We start from the raw sequence: 24,253 nt of genomic DNA on the forward strand, positions 1-24,253 counted from the left end.
GTAGTTCCTTGATGCTAGTCGGGGTTGGCCACTCAACTACGGTTGCGACACGCGCAGGGTCTGCGCGTATGCCGCGCCTTGTGACTATAAACCCTAGGAAGTGTACTTCTGTTGATGCGAAGGTACACTTTTTTAGGTTGACATACAGCTCCGCTTCCCTTAAGGATTGAAGTACAGCGCGTACAGCGCGCCAGTGTGTCGCAATTTCTTCGTCATACGAGTATATGAGGATATCATCTAGGTAGACAACACAAATATGGTCTAAATGGGCGCTCAAGGCCTTGTTAATGTAGGCCTGGAAGCTAGCTGGAGCATTGGTGAGGCCAAAGGGCATCACTAAGTATTCAAAATGGCCGTATCGTGTTCGGAAGGCGGTTTTCCACTCATCTCCTGCCTTGATTCTGATGCGGTGGTACGCATCTTTCAGGTCGAGGGTCGTATAGTATCGTGCGCCTGACAAGCGATCTAGGGTCTCCCCAATCAATGGGAGCGGGCAACGATCCTTAATAGTGACATTGTTAAGACCCCGGTAATCAACGCAAAGGCGAAGAGTACTATCTTTTTTGGGTACGAATAATATAGGAGCTCCAGCAGGGCTGGTACTGTGTCGGATCCAACCTCGCCGTAGGGCTTCTTCGATGTATTCGCGGAGCAGTTGTAGCTCACGTGAAGAGAGGGTGTAGAGCGGACCGTAAGGCGGCTCTTTGCCTTCTACAATAGGGATTGCATGGTCTGAACTTTTGTATCGTGGCAGGATCTCTGCGTTGCGGTTGTCGAAGACATCCGCATATTCTGATAGTTCATGCGGGATGCGAACCTCCTGCGCTGCGTTTACATGGTACACGCGCGCCTCTGGTTCTAACTCTGCGCCACTCGATAGAAGCGTTCCTAGTAGATAACTGTCTGAGTTGATGTGCTCGGCTTCCTTGAGGAGTTCCTTTGCTGATACTAAGTGTATTTGTGCTTTAGTGTATCCCCAACGCCAGGTTTGGCGTCCACAGTCTATAGTAATGTCTTCTTGTTTTAGGAATGGGTTGCCTAATAACAAGGGACAACCTTCTTTGTCCACTCCGTACACGGTAGCGTTGGTCCGGCGCTCCACGCCGTTATCGTCGGTGAGGCGCAGGTTCAGCGCATAAGCGGCATATGTGTCCTGTCGTTGTGGGCCAATCCACCCTAGCCTGGGGAGTTCGGCTTCCTTGAGGGGAGTAAGACCCATCTCTACAGCGCTCCTTTGGCTGATTAAACTGACATCAGCTTGTGGATCTAGGATTACCCCTAACTTGTGTTCTGAAGCTGTGTCTACGCTTGCGTAACACATGCGCTTCATGCCCGGCAAGATATCTACGGGTATGCGCCTCACTGATCCCGGAATTTCAGGGAGGCTTGACCTTTTTCCGTGCGGTTGACACTAACAGGTAGCTGGTTTGGATTGCTACTTCGGCACTTATTTGCGTAGTGACCCTTCTTTTGGCATTTGTAGCAGGTAATTGTATGCTTGTCTTTTAATCTACTCTGTTGGCTCATTTGGGAAGTAGGAGGGCTTCGCTTTCGTTTCTCCCGGGATGCGACTTGGGGGCGATATTCATGCGTAGCGGGTGTTTTTCGCAAATTCCTTTCAAGCGTAGAGGCTAATGCTATTAGGTCCTCACGGGTCGCTGGGATTTGGTGGTAATTGGTAATTGATCGCTGGAGTTCAGGTCTCAGTTTTGTGAACAGGTGTTGAACCCTTTGTACCTCAGTGTAAGGGGTCAACTGGTCCTCTAAGACTTCCAGGTACGTAGCGAAAGATCTGACGGTCTGGTCTTTTCGCTGGAGAGCTTGGCTGTGCGCTGTGGCTGCTTCGAGGCTGCGGTTCACAGGATCTGCGAGCAGGTCAAGCAGGTACTGCTTGTAGTATTCCCAAGTAGGGGTTCGTTCGCATGCTTCGAAGCTACGTTCGAAGTGCGCATACCAAAGCTCTTTTGGATCGCCCTCAAGGTATTGCATTGACCATATTACCCTGTTCTTGTCCTCCTTTAGCTCCTCAGGTAGCAAGCGAAAAGCCATTTCGCAAGAGCGAATAAACTCCCGATATTCCCGAATGTTCTTACCCCGGTACCCTGTTGGATCTTTTGGTTTTAGCGTGCGCCTGGTATGCGCCACACTGGGTGCTGCAGTGACGTTGATCGTGCGCCTCTCTTGAGGGTGGGGACCCGACGGATTGTCCGACACGCCCACGTTCCTGCTTTGCTCCGATTCTTCCAGCTGGAGGATTTCCTCCTCTAGTTGGCGCAACTGATTTTGTTGTTGTAGATTTAGGAGTTCATCTCGTCGTATCTGTGCCGCTTGGATGCGCTCCTCAATCGACGGGGTTGCGCTTCGCTCGCGGGGTATGGGCTCAGCGCTTGGGGTGCGTGATAAAAGGACCTGGTCCGAATCTCTGCTCTGAGAGCGGGCATGTTGCCCTGATCGAGTAGAAGGAGCCATCTCCTGACCATCGGCCGAAGAGAAGGATTATTATGTGAGGCGTAACTGTAGGCAATAGTGCTTGCTTCACGTTACTAAAGACAGTGGGAGATAGCTCATATATTCAGACTACAGGTGTAGGTTGTAAAGAGAATAATCCTTGCCTCGCTCTGTAGAGCGAGGCGCGCCTTATAAGCAGGTTTAGCGCGTACTTAGCTCCTTCGAGGGACGTGTGTCTCAAGCCCTCGTTACATCTAGGCCTCGCGTCTAGCTTTCGCGCTACGCCTAAATAGGAGACTTGTCTTCGACCACTGTCTTAAAAGGCCTACCTCTACTGTTATTTTCCCTTCTCTCGTTTCCCGTTACTCTCTACTCTCGTCCCTTTGATCTGTAACCCCTAGATTGCGCCTAGCTATCACCCTGTTTTCACTTCACGTAACTATTCTCTATATAGCAATTTTCTCAAACTCAGCTGCCTGCCTTCGAGAGTCAGCCTATGTTGCTACGGTGCTCAGATCCCTCTCCACAAGTCGTCCTTGTTACATCTATATAATCCTAGTACAAGCTAGTTATTCTGACTTACACATACTGATGTCTCTCAGACTACACGTTTCTAAACTTCTATACGCAGCACAGCACAGTGCCATAGGAACGAATTCACAAGTACGATACCTCTCCTACTGCTTGCGTCTAGGCGTTAGTACTAACTTGCACGCTGGCCCCACCTAAAGCACATCCGCGAGGTAAAGAGGAATGTTCGTCTGTCGCCCAGTCCAGCGCCTCACATTTTCGACTAATCGGCCCATTTGCCCCTTGCTTCTCGTCAGAATCACCGGACCATTGTTGTCTCTGCAACGCACTGTTCACTGCATGATGTCTTATGCCGTAGTCTCAGCTTCAGTCACTTCGCATCTTGCTCCTTCTGGTGAAAACATCCTCCAATTTGCCTGATCAGGACACGACATGCCAAAACAGGCTTTTCTCTCGGACGCGATACCTCACTCACATGAGGCACTAGTTCCGTACTCGGGGCTTTACGATCCTCCAACATTAATAGCGGGTCTGCATTGCCTGCAGTATCGCAGGGTTGCAGTGCAACGTAACAGACGGAGATCAGGAGACAACTAGCTCGCGGCTCGGCATTGCCACTGGCGTGGGAATGCAGAGATGGACTGCACCTCGCTTACATTCTGCTTCGGCCGGATACAGTTTCCAGTCAACGGTGCTCATGTCTCAGCTCTGGCCACGTAGTATCACCTCCTCCAACCTTCGGTCCTTCTGCAACGTACGCTGGCCAATGTGAGCTCACCTAACCGTGCTCTCCTGGAGCTGGACGCGTTGACGGTGACGCGGTCGAGCACTATTCGTCTTGGTTGTGACGCTACAATGTGGCCAGCGGAGGCTGTTTGCATATACGCTTGCCTTTAGCTTGCAATCAGTAGCTCAGCGTCAGCATTGGACTCCATGAGCTGTGCCGAATGAGCAGAGCCTTCTCCACCACATTTGGTACCAAGGGTGGAGCCTCTCCGGTGAATGTCTTTCATCCTCGTGTCTTGGTTCTGGTGTCCTGACGTTGTTCCTCACGCTTCTTCGGTCGAATAGACATCATGGCTACCCCCTTTGGTGTAGTTGGCTCTTCCAGAACTGGGCCCGTTCAGAGAGCCATGCATACCATTAGAAGCCTCTGCAGTAACAGTCGATTCAAGAGTCAGGTAAAGTTAGATAACGATGATGGCTTCGGAGACACCGAAGATGACATAATACAATCGATTTAGCGCCATAATCTAGATATTCTCTCCCCTGAAGACGCCGCCAGCGAAATAAGTGGTTTCCTATTTAAAGTCTTCAATACGACGCTCTCTTATCAGTTCGAGTCCATCAGATCCTGTCAAATCTCACAATGGCTACTTTTACTTCGGTTGCTCAGCCCATTTCATATAAGTTCAAACATTTTGAACCTACGTCGCTCGAACGTACTCAATCGAAGCCCAAGGCTAAGGCGACAAAACATACTCTTCACAGAGATTGTGGAGAGGTAGCAAGTCAATCTTCGGGATCACTTTATCAAGGTAACGCTCACTCCCCAATCATATAAGCGAGCTATTCCAGACTGAGTCGTATCCAGGAAGGGAAAGTGACTTTTCCACTGTTCCTCAACAGATATCACGGGTTCAGACGACAGACTGTCTCGAACACAATGAGGACATAAACTCAGAGATGTACGATCTGTTTGGAGCAGACCACGAAACAAGCACTCTTGAATTCGCAACTAGCGATAGTGATCACCAGTTTCCCCATGAACTGTGTGATGAGGGAGAGAAAAGCCGCGAAACATTGTATTTGACCTTGAACGATTCATTCAATGAAAGCACTTCAGGTAAGTACTTCAGTAGACTGCGGTGGTGACTCCACTGATTTCGGATAGACTGTTGTTCAGTTGGGGAGAATGACGCGATTAGAGATCGCCACAGGGCTACAGCATTACAGCGTAGCAGCGGGACCTCGGATTATCAGGATAAGAGCTGCTATCTGACTACTGCCAATGAAGGGGATCTTGCTGAACAGCGCGATGATCTTAATGCAGCCGTAAGGTACGCTTTCTCCGCAAAGGATGTTGAAAGTACTTATCATGGTGAGTAAAATGACCCCATCGATACATGGAACTGTGCTGAAACCGTCAAAGTTGGACCACCAGTGGAGAGCGAAACGTTTTTCGGCGTCGCTAGTGTGGTAAAAGGTCCTCCTCCGCCGCGAAAACGTTCGCATCGATCTTCGATCGCTGACGCGGCAACGACTATTCTGGAAGCAGTGCCGGATATTGTATCGCATCCAGAGCCTGAGAATCTCCATTCAGCGAAGCGGCGAAGGATGGCTGGGCGACAGGCACAGAGCTCCATAACCGAATCAACGTATACGCCTAAGACACCGCCGCTGCTGGATCCTAGTCACCAAGCTTCTTGTCTCAGTACCAGCGATGATCCTATTGTTAGCTCTCCAGGTGCCGATGACAGAGAACATGGTACCATAAGCCTAGCCCTGTCTTCAACCAACCACCACGATGTAGAAGATAGCGACGGCGCTTATGTTCAGGGAGCAGTCGAGGGGCAGTCACAGATAAGAAGTTCCATCACTCCTTTCCAAGAAATTCTATTTGAACAAGACGTTCGTGGAGAATCCAACACGCGTGTGATAAGTAGACAAGGCAGCGGAAGCGAAGTCGGGGAAACCTTCGAAGATGAACACAGCTATGACGAGTCAAGCATTATCCGTCCATCGAGATCACAACGGCGTAGGCATACTAGTTGGACACCCGCGATGGTACGCAAGCCATCAAACACTCCTCTTAGACCATTGAACCACAACACAATACCTGCGAGGGCATCGCAGCGAGTAAAGTTGAGCCAACCACAAAGAAAGCCGGTACCGGGAGGACGCAATACCGACCAACGGCCTCGAAATTGCTCCCTAGGATCAGATACACCAGGCACAACGGCTGATCATGGAACCAATACCGACTATGGATGCGACCTTAGCATATCTTGTCAAATAACCGACCTAACGCTCTGCACTATTCCAAATGACTCTTCAGTCGTGACGGCGATGTTACGTCCTCATAAATCGGATAGTTACCTCGACGTGGTAGCTCTAAGTCGCAAGGTCCTTGGCGAACAAGGAAAAGTCATCCGCATGACTCAAATGTCGCCAGATTCATGGGTGCTGCTAGGATATCAGTGTAATAGTAGCGCTCTAGACCTTTGCAATCGGAGAAGCCCGAATGCAGAGTGGATTAATGGTTCTCATAATGATGCTGCTACTTATGAAATGGACCACTCAGACAACGACGACAACGACCACGATTGCGACGATGAGAACGAACAGGAGGAGGAATTTACAGAAAGATACAGCCAACGAATACGCAAGTTGTGGCTAGAGTCGGAGGAAGTACTTCTACTCTCGTTGAAGGATAAACAGGGTATGGATTGGGAAGAGGTGTGTAAACGCTTCCCTGGTCGGTCGCTTGGTGCAATAAGACTGCGCTACCACACGTTGCGGAAGAGAGGCTACTGTAGTGAGGCTAGTACGGTTTTTCGAACCTAGACAGCACCAAGTATATCTATGATTGCATTTGCTTTCTTGCGCCGGACCTCAGGGTGATCGATCGTAAAGTAGTCCTAGTCATCACTAGTCCATACGATTAACGCATTCGAGCATTTCCTGCCCTTCAAACCCTTCTACACACCAGAAATATCCTAGGGTTAGCTTTTCTTGAAGCAATCTAGAAAAAACACCATGCTGACACTCTTGAATAGTATCGAGCGTTTGGGACACGATAACGGCAAGGGGACTTGCATATGAGCGCTCAGTCTTTCCCTTGATAAAGGGACAACGAGGTGCGATAGTTCAGATTTTTAGGTTACAAGGGCTCGAAGGTCTACCTAATCTCTTCTCCTGCAGTAAGTCAACGTGTAACTTGTTTTGTATCTTGACACAAGGATGTCCGCTGAGGTTGCGATCCCCGCTCTGTTATAGCGAAACCTACTGGCTTCGTCTCGGGTAATCTCTAATCTTGTGACACATCTACAACTTTTGTCATACACTAGGATTCTTGACGACGCTTACAGCCTCGAGAGCATGGCAGCAAAAATCTCATCACGAATACGTAGTCGTTGATTGTATTGTTGATATGATGGAATGTGACTTAGTGGTGTCGATTAATCTCAGGTATGCGCAATACCTTCACTTTCAAGCCCAGGATAATCCATCTACAGAACCTTCCCACAGTTTTGGTTTCATTCTTAGCGGTACTTCTGTTAGAGCACTCTAGCTTAGTGCACTAAGCAGGAGGGCTCCGCTGTGCTTGATGTGCCCTACACTTTCGTGTCTATCATTCTGCCATTCGGCAGGTACGGTTTCTTATCAGTCCATGGGAGAAAAGATAGTCCAGTCTCCTTGTCTAATCACTTGTCGGTACGATGAGTCCACGCCAGATCCGATTGATGTAAAAGGAGAGATGACACAGCAACTGTGTAGCGGTGCAGGCCTAGTATAGATTAGTTTCTGTGATGAACGTAGGCGAAAACTTACAATGAACACGCCTCGCCGGAGCTCCGCCGAAGTGTCTCTGCCTGCAAGTGAGAGACCAGAGACAATGATTGCGCCAGACAATTGAATCAACGAAGCAACTGCGTTCGATAAGACAAGAGTATGCAGGAGGCGCACATAGTTCTCGATTCGCTGCTCAGATCCTGAGTTGTTATGGACGTTCAGTTGCTTCAGCGAGAGTACGAGAGACACAAGTGATGCGGCAGCGAAACGAGCAAGCAATGCCGACTCATACGCAGATAACACCGTTTTGCCTCTGCTTACAATTAGATGACTTCAACCGAAGATGTAGTTAACTTACTTAACTGCGGAAACAATGTCGAGTATAGTTGTTGACGCCATCAGATGCACAGCCCATATAGCCCATGGAGGAGAAAGGAAGTTTCGCAACAATAGAGTGAGCTAGAATTCTGTTAGCAGAAGAACAGAAATCCACGCAAGCAGATTGTCTAACGTTGTGGCTGTTGAGAATTTGGAGGTTACACATCAGAAATCCATCGAGCCAGTAGTATATCTCTTTCCCAGAATAGGGTACAGTCGCGATTGCAACGATGCCACCGATTCCCAGGCTTATCGAAATGATATCAACGATAATTTCCGCAACCTTTTCCCATCGGTAGTCGTACTCGTGGCTGTAGCGGCTAGTTCCAAGGCCTCTGACCTCAAGGTATGTGAGCACACTGGTCAGGATAAGTCCGACTGAGAAACAGACTGCAAGGGCGACAAGTATGGAAAGTGTCATCTTGGGGTGGATCAGTGCAGTACGAAAAATGAGGGGGTACCGCCTTTTTCAACTGCTCCATCCTTCGCTCCAAACAGGGCCTGTCGGATATGCACCACCGTAAACCCGTTCCCCCTAGTGGAGATGGAGCGGAGCGAGTGAAACAATGAGTTTAATGCCGAACAGTTGCATCCAAGTTTACCAGGAGACCCACATACGTCTGCAGCACCCGGACTTGCGTACTAATAGGATATAGCTTGAAGAACTTGTGATGTCCATAGGTACCGACATTGTGAGGGGTAAGGACATTAGTGAGACTGAAACCACGCTCATATTACCCTCTTCATGGTGTAAACCCGACACTGGCACTTGTCCTCAAAGTCTTAGCCGTTATCTTTAGCCATACCATTTGGCTTTTCTCTTCGCATGAGTATGTTAAAGCTGAAGGTCTATAGAGCAGAAGCTTGTAGCGACGGAGAGATCAGTAGAGTGTGCTATAGAGATTTTGGTCTAGATTGAGGAAGCTATGGATATCTCCAAACGTAAGCACTTCGAAACGATATAGTGAAGCTATGGGAGGCTGTAGCCAGCACGTGTCACAGCACGCTTAAGAGACATCTCAGATACATCCTGCATTGGTTATGTAGCAGAGGTCCCTCACGCAAACCAAGGCGACACTCCTTTGCCCGACAATTCTGCTTTCACATCGTTTTTCAAACCGCAGCTACGGCCCTCTTACATTCTGGTGCATTAACAGAGGTTATTGCCTGAACAGCAACATTTCCTACGGCCTCCAACAAAACATTAGTCGTGGGCGACCGCAATACGCGCGGAGGTAACGTCAAAGCGGTAATTACTTTCAGAAATCATTTTCTAATGCTCTGGATGCTGTAGCACATGATTACAGCGCATAAGCACGATCAAGTTGGTAAACTCTTAGACGGACCGCCTTTCCGCGTCGGTCTTACCCATCATTTTCTGCTAAGATCCTCTTTTTGTTGCGTGTCTTTGGACGCTAAGTGCCTTTATCTCGCTGGTTTCTCCGCCACTTGTCATTTGGGTCTCCCACCGCTCTCTATCGTATCGACTCGATCCTACCTAGCAGTTATCCAGTGAAGAATATTGTCGTCCGAAGTAGGCCTGTAGAGTATTATGAAGCTCACTGCCAGCCAACTCGCACAGAAAAGGAAGAAAAATCGAGAAAGTCAGCGAAAGTCGCGCCAGAGAGTGAAAGATCAAATCGATGTCCTTCAGCGCCAGGTTGGAAACCAAATCCCCAACGGTAGATTTTCCTATTGACAGATTCAGAACACAAAGCTTGAGCAAGAGAATATTTCCCTACAGGAACGATTGCGAGACGCATTAGCGGCCTTAGAAGCGTTAGAACATGGTACGATTTCACAGTGGATTTTATCTTTCACAACGGAATATCCCTGACCTTTTTCATAGCTCAGTATCCGAACCAAGCAAAAATAGCGGCTCTAGCAGATACTGGATTCTGCACGCCGCCCGCTTTGGACAACACCCCAGAACCCTGCCATTGCTCGTCGGCCCTCACTCAAGGCTTCGTCTCAGACCACACGCAGCCATCAAGAGCGTCGCATATTAACTGTGACTCGTTGGACAGATGTTCCTTGCCACCGCTAGGTTATCTACAAAACTCTTTTTACATGGGTGGCTATCTGGAAGGAGGTATTTTATGTGAAAATAGGGCTGGGTCAGAAGATAGCTGGGCATACAGTTCCCTGAACTTATCACCAGACATGTCCGAGGCAGGAGATACTTCATATAGAGATTTGGGAGCACAGAGAACAGATTCAGCGAGTAATTAAATTTAGTCTAGCAAACTGCATGATTCCAGTGCCTGAGGATCGGTAAGTCTTCTGAAGTCATGCAGTCAAGCTGAATTGCATCTCGTTTCTAGTATCCATAGAACCAACGTCATTCCCGGGACGGTTGTGCACGAGTATCATCAGTGTCCTCATCTGGAAATGTGCATCATCCGCACACAATCTCACATTACATGATTAACTACGTTCTTATGTTCTAAGCTTATGAATTGTTACGAGCCCTTTTGTTAGAGCGACGTATATCCTCATCAGAATCACGGTTATCGACGCTGTTCGCCCATCTCAGGATTTTGTGGCTCTTGGGCGGACTCGATTGACTAGTTTTGCCCATATACCCAAGTGCTTCGTGTAGACGCGACAACAAATTGTCTTCCTGGATTGAGAGTTGTTTCTTCTGCTCTCTCAAGTCATTCAGTTCGTCCCAAAGACGTTTTATTCCGGCATCATCCTGCTCAGACTGGCGCGCTACACGATTTCTCAGTACTAGTAGAAGCGCAGGGAAGAAGATCTTACTAGCTTTGCGTGGCTCTGCCTCTTTAGTCTTGCAGGAAGCAGACTCATCGATCTGTTCAATTTCCTTTTTACCACAAAAAGACTTGTCTGTAATCGTTGGACCTTCTGGAACGGAAGACTGATGAACAGTATCATGTCGATACTCCTACGATCGTCAATAACAGTCGCCAATTATGCAGTCTATTTATAAACCTTATATAACGTATCGTCCGGAATGGTATCTTGAGAACTCATCACTCCTTGGCTTCTGTTGAATGCACTGATTGCAAGATGGGAGAGAAAATAATAATGTAAGGAATGAAGGACAGTATTTTATATATAATTAGGTGACATTGATCAGACTAGCTGGATTCTCACATGCTCTGAGACAACACCTTCAACCATTAATGGAGTTGTCGGTCCGTTCCAACTAGTGAAGCATGGCACACACCGTCCGCAAGCCAGTAAAGATGTGAACATGCATGGCAGGGTATAGCGAATCGAATAAGAGCTGGGCCAGTGTCAGCTATCGAGAATGGATGCCGAGGTGGCAGGGGCTGTCTATTTCCTTCGAAGTTGTTTCACGTTCAATGATCGCAATTAAGTTATTCAACTGAAGCGCGCTCCTTAAGGGCACTCCATTTCTTACCAAGTGTAAAGCGAATAATGCCCGCGATGCAGCATGATCGGCTAGGTACAGACAGATGACTATCAACTAGAGATTGCTCTTCACAAAGGATAGCATCGAAGAACATTAGACATTAGTAGAGAGTTGTGAATACTCTTTCTAGCGTTACGTGGATCACCTCAACGATCATGCATTGCAACCGGCTTGCTCTATCCGTCACTTCGACTCTCAGAATACCACTGTCCTGACCACTCTCCTAGTTTGCAGTAGCGCTGAGTTAACGAGTTCTTCCTCATTGGGCTACACAGGCACACACTTCTCTTTGTGTTTCCCAGTCTCAGCCACAGCAATTCTAGACTAGCGTTGTGTATCTTATGATATTGGGGCTCGCGCACAGTAAAGTCTTTGCAGTTGACTTGAGTTGTAGAACATATGAATGTGGTTGCGTGGGCGGTGCTCGGATCACAGCGCTGACGTGTGGTTGCGGTTTCGACGCTTGTAGTTTCTGTGACTGTCGGTCTGCCACGCGTTCCTCACGACACAAATCCGAGAAAGCAAAAAACGTCTGCGGTGTCGCTGCGCAAAAGGCAACTAGAGCCTGTGCAGAACAACCGCAAATGATTTCTGCGTAAAGGCAATTCAGCCCCTGCTGTAATTGCCACTCAACTTCCCTACGACCTGAGTCGCGATATTCGTCACAATTCCTCATTCATCGCGTGTCGTTGGGTCGATACCACGTTTATGTAAAGGTTGGCGCAAATATTGTGCGCGTTCGATTGCACTGTTACGATGCGGGTGCAAGAGCAGATAATCGGCTTTACAATCGATAGTTCTGCAGGGCGAGTAGGTTCGCGACGAGCTAGCTCGGGAGTCGTCACTAAGCAGTGTAATTATGTTAGCAGGCTGTCATCGAGCGACTGATGGACGATATCCTCTTAAGCCATACACTTCATCTCGACTGTTATCTCCGCAGTCGTGCAGACTGAGGACGGTCGTCTTGATTGTAGCCCGTATCGTATACGATGTCTCAGCGGAGTTTGTGCCGCTGTCGTAGAAGAAGGTCGATATGATGCGCTGGCAGAGATTCGTAAGCATGATACAGAGAAGGCGGAGGATCATACACACCTAGAAGCTCTGGAGGATGAAAGGCTAAGTCGGTAGTATTTGCATTCTCAAATATTGGTGGGGTTACTGTCTCGATTGCGACGTACTCGGTTCGTATGAGATGTGATTCGCATCATCCAGTTTCTCCACATTTTTCGCTGTCGCCGAGGTACAAAGTCAAGTTGATCATGCTCGTGTGTGGATATGGCGCGCTTCCGTGGAAGGCTCATCAAACGCGTCGAGGAAGCCAACGGGGAACTTCGGGGGTTATATGCTTGTCGCTTGTACACCCACTTGTGACGCGCGCGCGCGCAAAATGATATCGAAGCAACGTACGCTCAATGTAGTGTCGTGTGTTCAAGTAGTGATGTGAGGGCAGGAAGGCTAGCCAGCTGTCGCGTTCACAGCGCCACGATAAGATAAGGCCGAGGCACGTGCGCAGCACTACCGGTGCCGGCAGCACCCGACGCAAATTGGAACCAGGAGAGGCCCTTACTGTACCTGTCGCACGGTTGGGTGCGAGTATTGTAGACGGAGAATCAGGAGCACCAATCTGCAAGTACATAAGCCGCTCTGGGGCATCGTAGTTTATCCTCCTGCCTTGGGCTTTGCACAAGATGGAACGAATAACGCATAGGTAAGCTTGATGATGCTATACTTATTTAAAGCTGAGTCTCCGAAGTACCGATGCATTCGATTTCAACCCTGCTTCGCCAAATATCTGGGCGCTTCGTGCTTCCCTACGTTCTATGTCATCTCAAGATGACAAATTCCAAGCGTTCATAGCCACGCGGGGTTAGATGCATTCCCAGCAAAGACAATCTGGCTGGCTTTTCATCAAACTGAAGGAAGTTATGATGGAGGAGTGTTACCAATATAGAGATAGCGAGAAGCCGCAACTGGATGCTGCCTTCAATGCGAAGCAATGGGAGAATTGTTTCAACATGGCACGATCGAAAATCAGGATCAGTAAGTCGTGTCTTGCACCGCTCGTTAGGGCAGCTAAGTGTTGGTCAATAGATTTCAAGTACTACAATGTGCTGGCAACTGCTGTTTCTCAGAACCCTGTCTGGGAGGAGGCCCGGGTCAAGCTAAATCAGCTGTTGGTGAAAAGAATTGACGAAGGGCGTTTTCTGAGAACAACCACGAATCCAATTTACCTACTCGATCCGGAGCATATTATAGCTTGGAAGACAAGACCACTTTTGAAAGGAGAGGCTGCAGAGCATGCACACTCAAGTACGAGCCAATTGTCGAATCAGATCTACCAGCTGGTTATGTGCTTGACCAATTCGGGCTCATTATAGCTGTAGCATTTCAATCAGCTCGATCAGCACGCACAACGACGGAACTAGAGGCACCACGTTATCTGCATAGAGGCAGACCTGAATCCACAACGACTACAACAGTCTTTGGCAGCCACTGTTCTCGACCATGCTCTCGTAGCTGGCAAATTCTACAACTGGTGATGCTATTGGGGTATTGTCTGTTAGCTGTGTTTTCTTGGTGGCATACATGGATGTAATTATTCCGTAAAACAACGTGTTCCACTAATGTTAATCACACGTCTTTGTTCTACTATTATGAGTTGAATAGCCACTCCTCAACATGCGGAGAATGTTCGAACCCATTCATGGATTGAGTTTCCACCATGGGTTCTTCCTCTTCATCCGAATCACACATTGTAAACCATTCGTGCTCGAACATCTCTTTTTCATGTGGGGCGTGCCCATCAGACCGCAACCAGCTGATGACGTTACGGGTCGCATTTTCTGAGATGGCTTCTTTGGTACGATCCAATGCTTTCCACACAACGGGAAATGCGTGTTGCAATTCTTGTGTTCCCAACTGACTGTGACATTGAGAAACACAGTGTTGTGGTGAATGAATCACAAGATCACTGTCAGCGCACTCCCAGGCGAATCCTCGGTATTGAAGCTCGTGGCCTTCGCAATGTTCATGGAGTCGTACTTCGAGATCGACGTCGTCCTTGGGAGTTTCGCCAAACGGTTTCCATTGACAGATCGGAACTCGAGTGTGGCCGTTGGACTGGCAGAGGAAAAGCAAGCGACACTCGTCTGCACGCTTCACATACCCATCAACCACAAGAGGCCTGGATACAGGCTGCTGTATGAACGACTGGACTGTCCCTGACCACACAGCTGAGTGAAGATCCAACGGTATCTGTCCATACTTGGCGTCCTGCAGAAGCTTCTTTTGCAAACCAACAATGGTACTCCCTAGCCAGATGCACGCAAGCTCGGGTGTTCTCTCCATACACATGCGCCCAAGCATCGACGGATTGTTTTCAGTTACCGATTCAATAGCAGCTAGAGTTCCTTGTAACCAAGGTGTTACAGCGTTACATTCTATACTGGGTTCGAAAAAAACGCTGAGAAGCAGAGGACGTATGCCCCTGATGTTACAGCTCAGCGTGAGAAGTCTGTCGATAAGTTGCCCCTCACATATCTTGTGAGGCTGTGAGTGACTTTTGTGATTGTTTAGAGGATCATTGAGTGGTTTTTTGTGTTTCTTCAAACCGGGAGACAGTACATGCAGTGTTTCGCCTGCCATGTACGGGAACAGCAGAACAGCAGCTAATGCGGCATGACTCTGATCGACAATATTGTGACGTGTGCAAAACTTGTTTAGAAAGCTGCAGGCTTCCAAGAATGTCGAGGCAGAACCCTGCGAAGCTGTAACGACCGTCTCTGGGGATATTACGAACTCGGAGCTGGACTCGACGCGGATCGACCATGGTGATGCTAAGGAGGATCGCATAGTTGCCTGCCAACCCTGGCCTGGTGCCAAAATGGCAGCCCACCATCGAGCTTCATCCGGTTTTGCAGGACCGATGTCTACAAACAGGGAATTCTGACAGTTTCCTAACTCTTCTGTCGCGTTATGGTGTCTTGCCAGGCTGTCGGTGTAGGCAAGAGAGCAAGGCGCTGGCATGATCTCTGCCCAGCGAGCTGATAAGATGTATGTCCACGCTAACATGAGGATGGCAAGGTAGTCGCTATGAGAATCGAACCACGAAGAAGAATAACAGGTATTCTTTGTAGACTCCGATATCGATATCGAAACCGGATTCTTTATCGTGACGTCCAACTGTACCAGCCGCCGGAAAGGATGAATATCGTGAGCACATTGTACTGGCGACGAGCCCCAGTCCGAATATCCAGAGGCGACGAGTTGACCATGGTGCTCTTCTAGGCTGAGATTACACGGAAACGTCGGCTGTAGAAGGAATGTGTCTTGTGTAAAGAAGCAGGAAACAGGAAGCCCACGAGTATTGATGGCGGCAGCATACAGTCGAGTCCATGTTTTGAAGCCAGCCACGTAAGTGTCCCGAAACCGGGCTTCACTGATTCGAACCGTATCTTCCATTTTGTCGTTGAAGCTTGAAGCATAGCACGGCATTACGGTAGCAAGTATTTGAAAGGCAGCATATCAGGGGTTGTAAGGTCCGTGCGTAGTTAGTGCTCACGTGAACACCAAGTATACGTAACTCATCAACCAGTCAACCTTGAAGCACCTAATTACTACAGTAAGGTGCGTCCCTGAGTGAGGAGACACACTATGTCGCGAGACAGGTTGGCGATTCGGAGCTTCGGCGCCTCCCATCTGCGGGCTTGTAAAGCTGCTATCAGTCTACTGTAGTTGTAAGGCCGTTGTTCTTTAAGCACATTAGTATCCGACATAAATCGCTCCTACATTAGCCGTGCTATTAATTGTTTCGTTACCGTCGTCAATCAAGTCGTTAGCGATACTCCCCTGTCTATCAGTGACTTCGTGGACTACTCAAGCGCTCGGTGGGTTATGCGGAAAGCGCGACGTATAAAGGTCGACTTCCCACGCTCGTGAGATTGTTCTGATGTGAGAGCGAGCATGCCGGCAGCCCCGTAGCGCGAAGCAGGAGATCTCAGGAAACGAGCCCGAGCTAGCGGGATACGCTGACATCGCTTCGCATGCATGAGCCTGCATTAGCGTTCTCATCGCCGGCTGTAACTTATCGTAAACAATACAGCGCTATGCTTTTTGCGTATGCGTCTGAGAATAGGCGTGGCGGATGTGCATGAGGGTGCCCTGGCCTCTGCTTTAGTTTGAGGTTACGATCGGGTAAGCGAAGGTTGCGTAAACATGGCTTTTAGCATAATGCACATCTATAGTATTTCGTTGTCCGCGTTAGAGTTGCTTGCTGGCGTTAGACAAACGCGTTGCTTAAGATGTTCTGGATTGTTGACGCTATCGTCGTTGCGCTGCGTTCTGAGCCCGACGATAGTTAGCGGCGCAGATTCCCTGTGGCCAGCGTGTCCTTGCACGAAGTAGCATGCGCTGCACATACATCTTAACATCCTCTCACCGTAACCGACGGTTCATAATTCGCGCTTTCTGCACTGTTGGGTCGCGTTCACAAGCAAGAACTGCTTCTCGGATTGCAGCACGGTGGCTGTCGCGCGATCATGCGTTGTCAGCCTTGTCCAGCCAGCCTCACGTCACAGCGCAGGCGGGCTGCGCCTCCTGTCCTGGGTGCTGGAGATGCAGCCTGACTCCAACAACAACGAGGGCAGTCTTGCTCACCTCTACCTTGGCAAACCGTCACTAAGCACTCGAAACCGCCCTGACAACTACGATCTCCACGCCATACGCGAGCGAGCCGCCGTGCGCCGTCGATTCCATCAGCCTGCTTCAAGGCCCAAGACTTCCTCCCACCACTCGCGCATACGGACAAACACACAGCCCGATGCGATTGCTACACACAATAGGCGATGGGAGACTTGGGTGGACTGAGGACCTGATCGGAGACAAGATTCCCCCATACGCGATCCTGTCGCACACTTGGAAGGAGGGGCAGGAGGTGACATTTGCTGATCTGAAAGATCTAGACAATGCAGTAGACGTCAACACACAACGCAAAGAGGGATATCGGAAGATTCGCTTCTGCGCGCAACAGGCTAAACGGGATGGTCTAGACTACTTCTGGGTCGACACCTGCTGCATCGACAAAGCAAACAATACGGAACTGTCGAGAGCGATCAACTCCATGTTCCGATGGTACCAGAATGCCAAAAGATGTTATGTCTTCCTTTCGGACGTCGCGAACGACACTTCAGAAATCGATAGCAAGCCGGCGTTGAAGCAGAGCAGGTGGTTTAAGCGGGGCTGGACGCTTCAGGAGCTTCTTGCTCCTCGCTCTGTTGAGTTCTTCTCTGGAGAGGGAGAGCGGCTAGGGGACAAGGAGTCGCTCCAGCACCTTATACACGAGGTTACAGGCATACCTATCGAGGCTCTGTCCGGAAGCGACTTGTCCGGGTTCGACGTTGCTGAACGTTTCTCGTGGGCAGCGAATCGACAGACAACAGAGGAAGAAGATGGAGCGTATTGTCTGTTTGGCATATTCGGCGTCCACCTACCGCTGATCTATGGCGAAGGCAAAGACAACGCCCTTGAACGGCTGAGAAGCGCGGCTATTCTGAAACATAAGGGCCGCAGTCAAGGCCAAGAAGAGAAGCTTGGCAAGATACGCAGCTGGCTTTCAGCGCCCGACCCGTCTACCAACTACCACAAAGCGCACAAGCAGCGGCAGGCTGAGACAGGTCTCTGGCTGCTAGAGGGCGAGCAGTTCATGAGATGGAAGAAGAGTGCAGCATCGCGACTGTGGCTGTACGGGATCCCAGGATGTGGAAAGACTATCCTGAGTTCTACCATCATCGAGCATCTGCTGCAGCACTGCTATGATGACACTAGCATAGTGACGGCGTACTTCTACTTTAACTTCAACGATACACAGAAGCAGGATCCGGAGCTCATGCTGCGCTCGCTGCTATGCCAGCTCGTGCAGCGTTCGGTCGTGATACCCAAAGGCGTTGACGTGTTGTTCTCATCTTGCGAGAACGGGCAACGGAAGCCATCGTCGCATGCGCTTTTACAAGTAATTAAGGAAGCGGCGCAAGAATTCACCCACGTGTACGTTGTTCTCGATGCTCTAGATGAGTGTGCGCAGCGCTCGGAGCTGATGGACATGCTCGAAACAGTGGCTGAGTGGCAGCTTGACAACCTGCATCTGCTCATGACTAGCCGCAAAGAGCGGGACATCGAGAGGTCTTTGGAGGGCTACATTAAGGAACAGGACGCTGTGTGTCTCCAGAGGGACGCAGTAGATCAAGACATACAGCGATACGTCCAACAAAGGCTGCTTGTCGACAAGGGCTTGGCGAAATGGAACAAGGACGCTGCTGTCAGGCAGGAGATTGAGGCTGCACTAATGCGCGGAGCTTGCGGAATGTAGGTGTTTTCACCAGTCCCCCGCAGAGCCATAGCTGACGATAGCGTAGGTTTCGATGGGCTGTATGCCAGCTGGACACACTAGGAAAGTGCTGCAATCGAGCGATGCTGCGCAAATCTCTTGCTAGTCTGCCGCGGACGCTAGACCAGACATACGACCGCATTCTTACCGCGATAGGCGAGGAATATGCTGAGTATGCAATGCGTATCCTACAGTGGCTGACGTTCTCTGCGCGGCCGCTGTCCGTCGAAGAGGTCGCCGAAGTCGTCGCCATCGACGTAGCGCGCGACCCAGCGTTCGACCGTGATGAGGTGCTAGAAGATCCGTTAGAAGTGCTGGATATCTGCTCAAGTCTAGTTACTATCACAACGAACGAAGTGGACAGAAGGTCAGGGTCTGCTTAACGGATCGTTGCTCTGGCACACTACTCAGTGCAGGAGTACCTTGTGTCAGACAGGATCAGGCAAGGGTCAGCAAAACAGTACAGCATGCAAGAGGCTGAATGTCAGAGTGCAATAACGAGAGGTTCTCTAAAGTACCTAATGCAGTTCCGGCAACTATTAGAAGAAGAGACACTACAGATGTTTGCGCTTGCGAGGTACTCAGCAGAATTTTAGAGCAGCCACCTTCGAAAGACAGCAGACGAGGGAGAACAAGCCAGTCAGCTGGCGGCGAGTTTAATGGCCAAGGAAGAGCCTGCATATCTCAATTGGATCTAGTTGCATGATCCAGATCGCCCATAGGAGAAACTAAAACTAGAAAAAAATCTCGATAGTATACCTATGCCACTTTACTATGCAGCTCTATTAGGCTTAAGTACGACTACAAGACTGCTGCTCGACGCGGGCGCCGACGTCAACGCGCAGGGTGGAGAGTACGGTAACGCACTGCAGGCAGCTTCAGAAGAAGGCCACGAGCAGGTAGTCAAGACGCTGCTCAACGCGGGCGCCGATGTTAACGCGCAGGGTGGAGAGTACAGCAACGCACTGCAGACAGCTTCATACAGAGGCCACGAGCAGGTAGTCAAGACGCTGCTTAACGCGGGCGCCAATGCCAACGCGCAGGGTGGAGAGTACGGCAACGCACTGCAGGCAGCTTCAGAAGAAGGCCACGAGCAGGTAGTCAAGACGCTGCTCAACGCGGGCGCCGATGTTAACGCGCAGGGTGGAGAGTATGGCAACGCACTGCAGGCAGCTTCACTTGAAGGTTACGAGCAGGTAGTTAAGACGCTGCTCAACGCGGGCGCCGATGTTAACGCGCAGGGTGGAGAGTACAGCAACGCACTGCAGACAGCTTCATACAGAGGCCACGAGCAGATAGTTAAGACGCTGCTCAACGCGGGCGCCGATGTTAACGCGCAGGGTGGACGCTACAGCAACGCACTGCAGGCAGCTTCATACAGAGGTCACCAGCAGGTAGCCAAGACGCTGCTCGAGGCAGGTGCGCATTAATATCAAGAGAATGACCTTGCGTCAATGCCCGAAAACTTTGTTCATGTATCCTACCGAGGGTCTTGAGATGATAGCAGCAGTTAGGGACAGTACGCAGTGAGCATTTTAAGTAGAGCTAGAAAGGAACATAGCGCGTAAGAGAATAAGACTACGCACGTGCTTCTAGATGCGTGTAGTAGTTCAGCGGCGTGCGCCACATCTATTTCGAGATGCTACAGGGTAGGCATAGCGCTGAATTTATTACAGTAGAATACAGTGGGCGACAAGCGTGCTAATACAGGCCCTTGCATGCTAAGAGACACTAGCGCGTCGTGTTAGCTCGGGCTTGTTTTCACAGATCGCCTGCTTCACGCAACGGAGCTTCCGGCATGCTCGGTCCTAACCTGAAATAAGATCACGAGCTGAAGGAATCGATCTTCCTTACTTGTGCTCTCTTTACAGCCCTCCGAGTGGTTGATTGCTTTGTATAATCGTTAATGGGCAGGGGGGTGTCGTTAAAGAGCCCATTGACGACGTTAACGTAACGATTAATAGCCTAGCCAACACCACAGCAATCTGTATCGGAGCTGAGTAGACTTAGGGAATAGTGGCTGGAGAGTGATCAAGTGCTATTTGCATCTTGGCAGGATCAAGAAGGAGCATTTCCGGACGTCCGTAGCGTGAACCTGTCTCGGGACACAGTGTGTCTCTGCACTTAGGGACGCACCTTACAACGTGTAGGCTGCAAGCTAGTGGTACAGTTCTTGCTCTCAAGTGATAAAGTCAATCATTTTTGTCAGTCAATACAGACGCTGTATATTTTGTGCATCGAACATGCTGCATTCGTATGGATGGTCGGGACACCCCTTGCAAAGCACATAAGTACCGTTCCTTGCATCTTGATGACTGCCTGTTTGGCAAACCTTGAACTTCTTTCGGCATCCCCGAGCCTCACATGTATAGGAGTTGTGCTCATTATTGGCATGGCCGCATACGCCGCAAACTCCTTTCGATCCAGAACTAGCCGACATTCCTTCGTCGTGTCTTCGAAATGCGTCTATATCTGTCAGCCGTGATAAAACTTCTTGCACATTGAACACAAGCCTACATATCGGATGGTGAAATTGAGTGCTTGGTTTCGAATGAACTTTTTTTTTTCATGAAGGAAGGTATAGCCGCAGCGAAGTAATGGTTAGGTGTAAGCAGGTGGCGATTGTAATTAGGGTGATGGTAGACGTTACTCGCTAGATGTCTACAGTAGTGTCGCAATTTCTGGAATCTGATCAGTTGATAACGATGATCCACGTTCGGCCAAAAGCACAAGAAGCATATATATCTATACGTATGATGAACTATGTAACACGAGACGCATCCTGTAAAAGAGACCTGATTTGTCTTGGGGTGATCATGCTGTGCCGTATATCAAGACCAAGCCTACTATCCGACCATGCTGCCACGGCGCAAGACCACCCGCCCCATCCGGAAAGGCCCCATCGACGTGGGACGTGCAAGAAAAGAAACACCAAGGATGTGGCTTGCCATGGCATCGCTTCTCGCTTAGTCTGCAGATCTCCACGGCAGCTTTATTGTAATCAAATGTAACGCGCAGCTAGCTATTCCGAATATAGAAGCCATAGCGCTTAAGGAGGTATGCGAGTCGCTCGCACGCGCTCAAACCATTAGCGTCTACTGCAGTAGAAAACTTAATCTTACTGCCCCCGCTAGATGATTTCTGATGTAAATTTACTCCGCGCGCAACATGACAGGCCCTATACAGGCTGAAATTGGTGACAAACAACACGTTTCCACGACAGTGTTGATGGGACAATTGACCAACGAATGGTCATATCAAAGAACGCCTAATGGATTCCAAGAGGCCTTGGAACAAGCACGTTGCGCGCCGCAACATACTACAGCAACTATCTTTCTTAACGCGAGTTTCCAGGCCTGGCTGGCCTATTTTCTTGCCACCAACGGCAGTAGCCGTCATCACCGAGGGCAAAGCGCTGCCCAAAAGTCAATCGCGGCTTTGGAAGAGTTATCCGTTGAAGACCGGAAGAGGGTAGCAGACGACGTTACGAAAATTACCCCTCATCCTACAGTCCAACACGAATTAGAGAATTTGCCAAGGACAAAGAAACGCCGCTGTAAGTTACGCATGCAATCATTATAACGTCAAGATAACTAAACCTGATAGTAGGCAATGCCAATACATTGCTTGATATGTCATCAGAAACCACGCCGACGATTGAGCGCTTCTCGAATGATGCACATGATAGGCTACGAACGACTTGCCAGACGGGATCAAACTCCGCTTTTGAGCCGCCCTTGGACAACCATTCGGACACTGGACATACAATATTCGATCCGATCCCAGATGAGATACCCGAGAACGACCCTGCAAGGCTGAGCGGTCAACAGACGGTCTCTAATCCTCCAGCGAGACGACTTGCTGGCATTTTCCCTCAGTACGCTTGTGGTGCCATAAGAAATTCAGGGGATACAGCTTCAGTGACGATGGCATTCCCAGCTCAGCTGTCTGGCCCAAAGGTTGAGTGCTTGATGAGCTTGTCTATCCTACCAAACAAGGTTCAGTATCTTGCGACCGAGTTGTTTGGCGTACATGTAGAGTCAGACGCAGGACTCTGGTACCTCATTCTAGAAAACGGCGTGAGAGTCCTTCCTCAAAACGAGGTGGTCTTGCAAGGAGGTAAAGAGAAGGCGATAGAGAAACTACTCGGTTCTGAGCCAAGCCTGGCATTGAAAAAGAGTCCCTTGCGAAAAGACGAAGTCAGGCAGGGAAAGCTTGCGACAAACTGTGTTACCCTACGACTGCCGAGCAATTGCGAGTATGATGGGATCCTGAACCTAAACTTGGGGCTTGACGAAGCGTTCCGACTAAAGGACGCCCTATTTAAGTGAACGGAATGCGTAAAGTCTGCAACATCAGCCTGTTTTGACTTTCCCTCCTTCACCCATAAATACTAGCGTTTCGCCAGCATCTAGTCTCCCTTTTCCTGTCCGCCGTTGGATTTTTCTCACGAATTTGAGCTCCCCGTCGATAAACTCCATGAGTGTGACATCACAATCTCGCCAATATACCATCGCGCCTATACCATGTATGCGGTGGGGAGTTGTCGAAGCATTTTCGAAATGTACGTTCGTTTCGTCTGTTTCGTCGAATTCTTCGTCTTGGAATCCCTATCTACCGGTTAGTCGAGTAAGAGGCAACGACCTCCCACATACCATGAGATATTTTGGACGTAAGGATGTAATTAAAGCCGTCACGAGGTCGTCGTAAGCAAGTCAGTCCTTTTCGAGGCGCGAGGTGGTGATCTCGTAATGCTTCCTATATATGTGAGAGTTTTTTGATCGAGACGACAACTGAGTTTCTCGTGGTAATCGTGGTGGTTGTGAGGCGGAGCTGATGCGCTGTCTGATGACAGTTTGAGCGGCACGCGGGGATGGTGGGGCACAAGACCCTTTCGGGCACGGCTGCCTTTGGGCACGCTTAACCAGAAAAATGTGCTTTTATGTGCACAACTGCAAGCTCGCATATCAACAATCAAGCGCACTCATTGTATTGCGCGTTCGTTCTGTGGATTGCAGGCGATGGCTAATCATTCCAGGGTTGTTGAAAGCAGTAATTAGGTTTTGCAATGTGGTCTCTCGGTTAGGTCAGCGAAGAACCGTGCGTTCTGCGCTGGACAAGAAAACTGCCACTTGATTGGATTGTAACATTGTAACATTGTAACATTGTAACATTGTAACATTGTGACATTGTGATATTGTAAAATTATGCATGTCAGGATTCTGCGCAAGATCACTAGCTACATCTCGAAGGAGATATATCTAATGCTGGATGGCAAGCCATGTTGTTTGATCAAATCCAATTATGCAGCTATGCTAACCAAATACTGTCGGTGGTTTCTTCGGGTATACCAGGATGCCTACTCACTTCTGCGGAAATAGCTCACGATGGCACAAGTGTAAGAATGCAGGAAGGCTCGCTTCTATCTCCTACGCCAGGAATCGCCTAGTCAATTGACCTCGCCACATGCGTAGATAGCTACATTGGAGACGTAACTACATGAACACGGGTGTGTTCCAAGTACATGCCACTTACTTGTCGCTTCTGCAGACGGCGTAAAGGGTATCAGCACAGACAATGAACGTAGACGCGGGTGA

At 49.4% G+C, this 24,253-nt stretch overlaps 6 protein-coding genes across 6 annotated transcripts; 3 read left to right on the plus strand and 3 right to left on the minus strand.

The window, feature by feature from the left end:
- Positions 1-1,219, minus strand: AA0111_g11869 (hypothetical protein; the record flags this gene model as incomplete). Its single annotated transcript, XM_028645783.1, has 1 exon — positions 1-1,219. A coding segment is annotated over one exon (1,219 nt), but the record flags the coding sequence as incomplete, so codon positions are not given.
- Positions 1,220-1,359: 140 nt separating this feature from the next.
- On the minus strand, positions 1,360-2,469 carry AA0111_g11870 (hypothetical protein; the record flags this gene model as incomplete). Its single annotated transcript, XM_028645785.1, has 1 exon — positions 1,360-2,469. One exon carries the CDS (start codon positions 2,467-2,469, stop codon positions 1,360-1,362), a length of 1,110 nt encoding a protein of 369 aa, XP_028500508.1.
- A 4,933-nt stretch (positions 2,470-7,402) lies between these two features.
- Positions 7,403-8,293, minus strand: AA0111_g11871 (hypothetical protein; the record flags this gene model as incomplete). The annotated part of the gene is made up of 4 exons (XM_028645786.1): positions 7,403-7,489; positions 7,534-7,807; positions 7,853-7,953; positions 8,006-8,293. 4 exons carry the CDS (start codon positions 8,291-8,293, stop codon positions 7,403-7,405), a joined length of 750 nt encoding a protein of 249 aa, XP_028500498.1.
- Positions 8,294-17,093: 8,800 nt separating this feature from the next.
- On the plus strand, positions 17,094-19,039 carry AA0111_g11872 (Vegetative incompatibility protein; the record flags this gene model as incomplete). The annotated part of the gene is made up of 2 exons (XM_028645787.1): positions 17,094-18,634; positions 18,685-19,039. 2 exons carry the CDS (start codon positions 17,094-17,096, stop codon positions 19,037-19,039), a joined length of 1,896 nt encoding a protein of 631 aa, XP_028500509.1.
- A 378-nt stretch (positions 19,040-19,417) lies between these two features.
- On the plus strand, positions 19,418-20,086 carry AA0111_g11873 (hypothetical protein; the record flags this gene model as incomplete). Its single annotated transcript, XM_028645788.1, has 1 exon — positions 19,418-20,086. One exon carries the CDS (start codon positions 19,418-19,420, stop codon positions 20,084-20,086), a length of 669 nt encoding a protein of 222 aa, XP_028500510.1.
- A 1,738-nt stretch (positions 20,087-21,824) lies between these two features.
- AA0111_g11874 (hypothetical protein) lies at positions 21,825-22,987 on the plus strand (the record flags this gene model as incomplete). The annotated part of the gene is made up of 2 exons (XM_028645789.1): positions 21,825-22,212; positions 22,263-22,987. The coding sequence occupies 2 exons, from the start codon at positions 21,825-21,827 to the stop codon at positions 22,985-22,987; spliced, it is 1,113 nt and encodes a 370-aa protein (XP_028500511.1).
- Positions 22,988-24,253: the final 1,266 nt, after the last annotated feature.

This window comes from Alternaria arborescens (assembly GCF_004154835.1).
Source record: "Alternaria arborescens strain FERA 675 chromosome Unknown contig_60, whole genome shotgun sequence".
Classification (NCBI taxonomy): domain Eukaryota; kingdom Fungi; phylum Ascomycota; class Dothideomycetes; order Pleosporales; family Pleosporaceae; genus Alternaria; species Alternaria arborescens.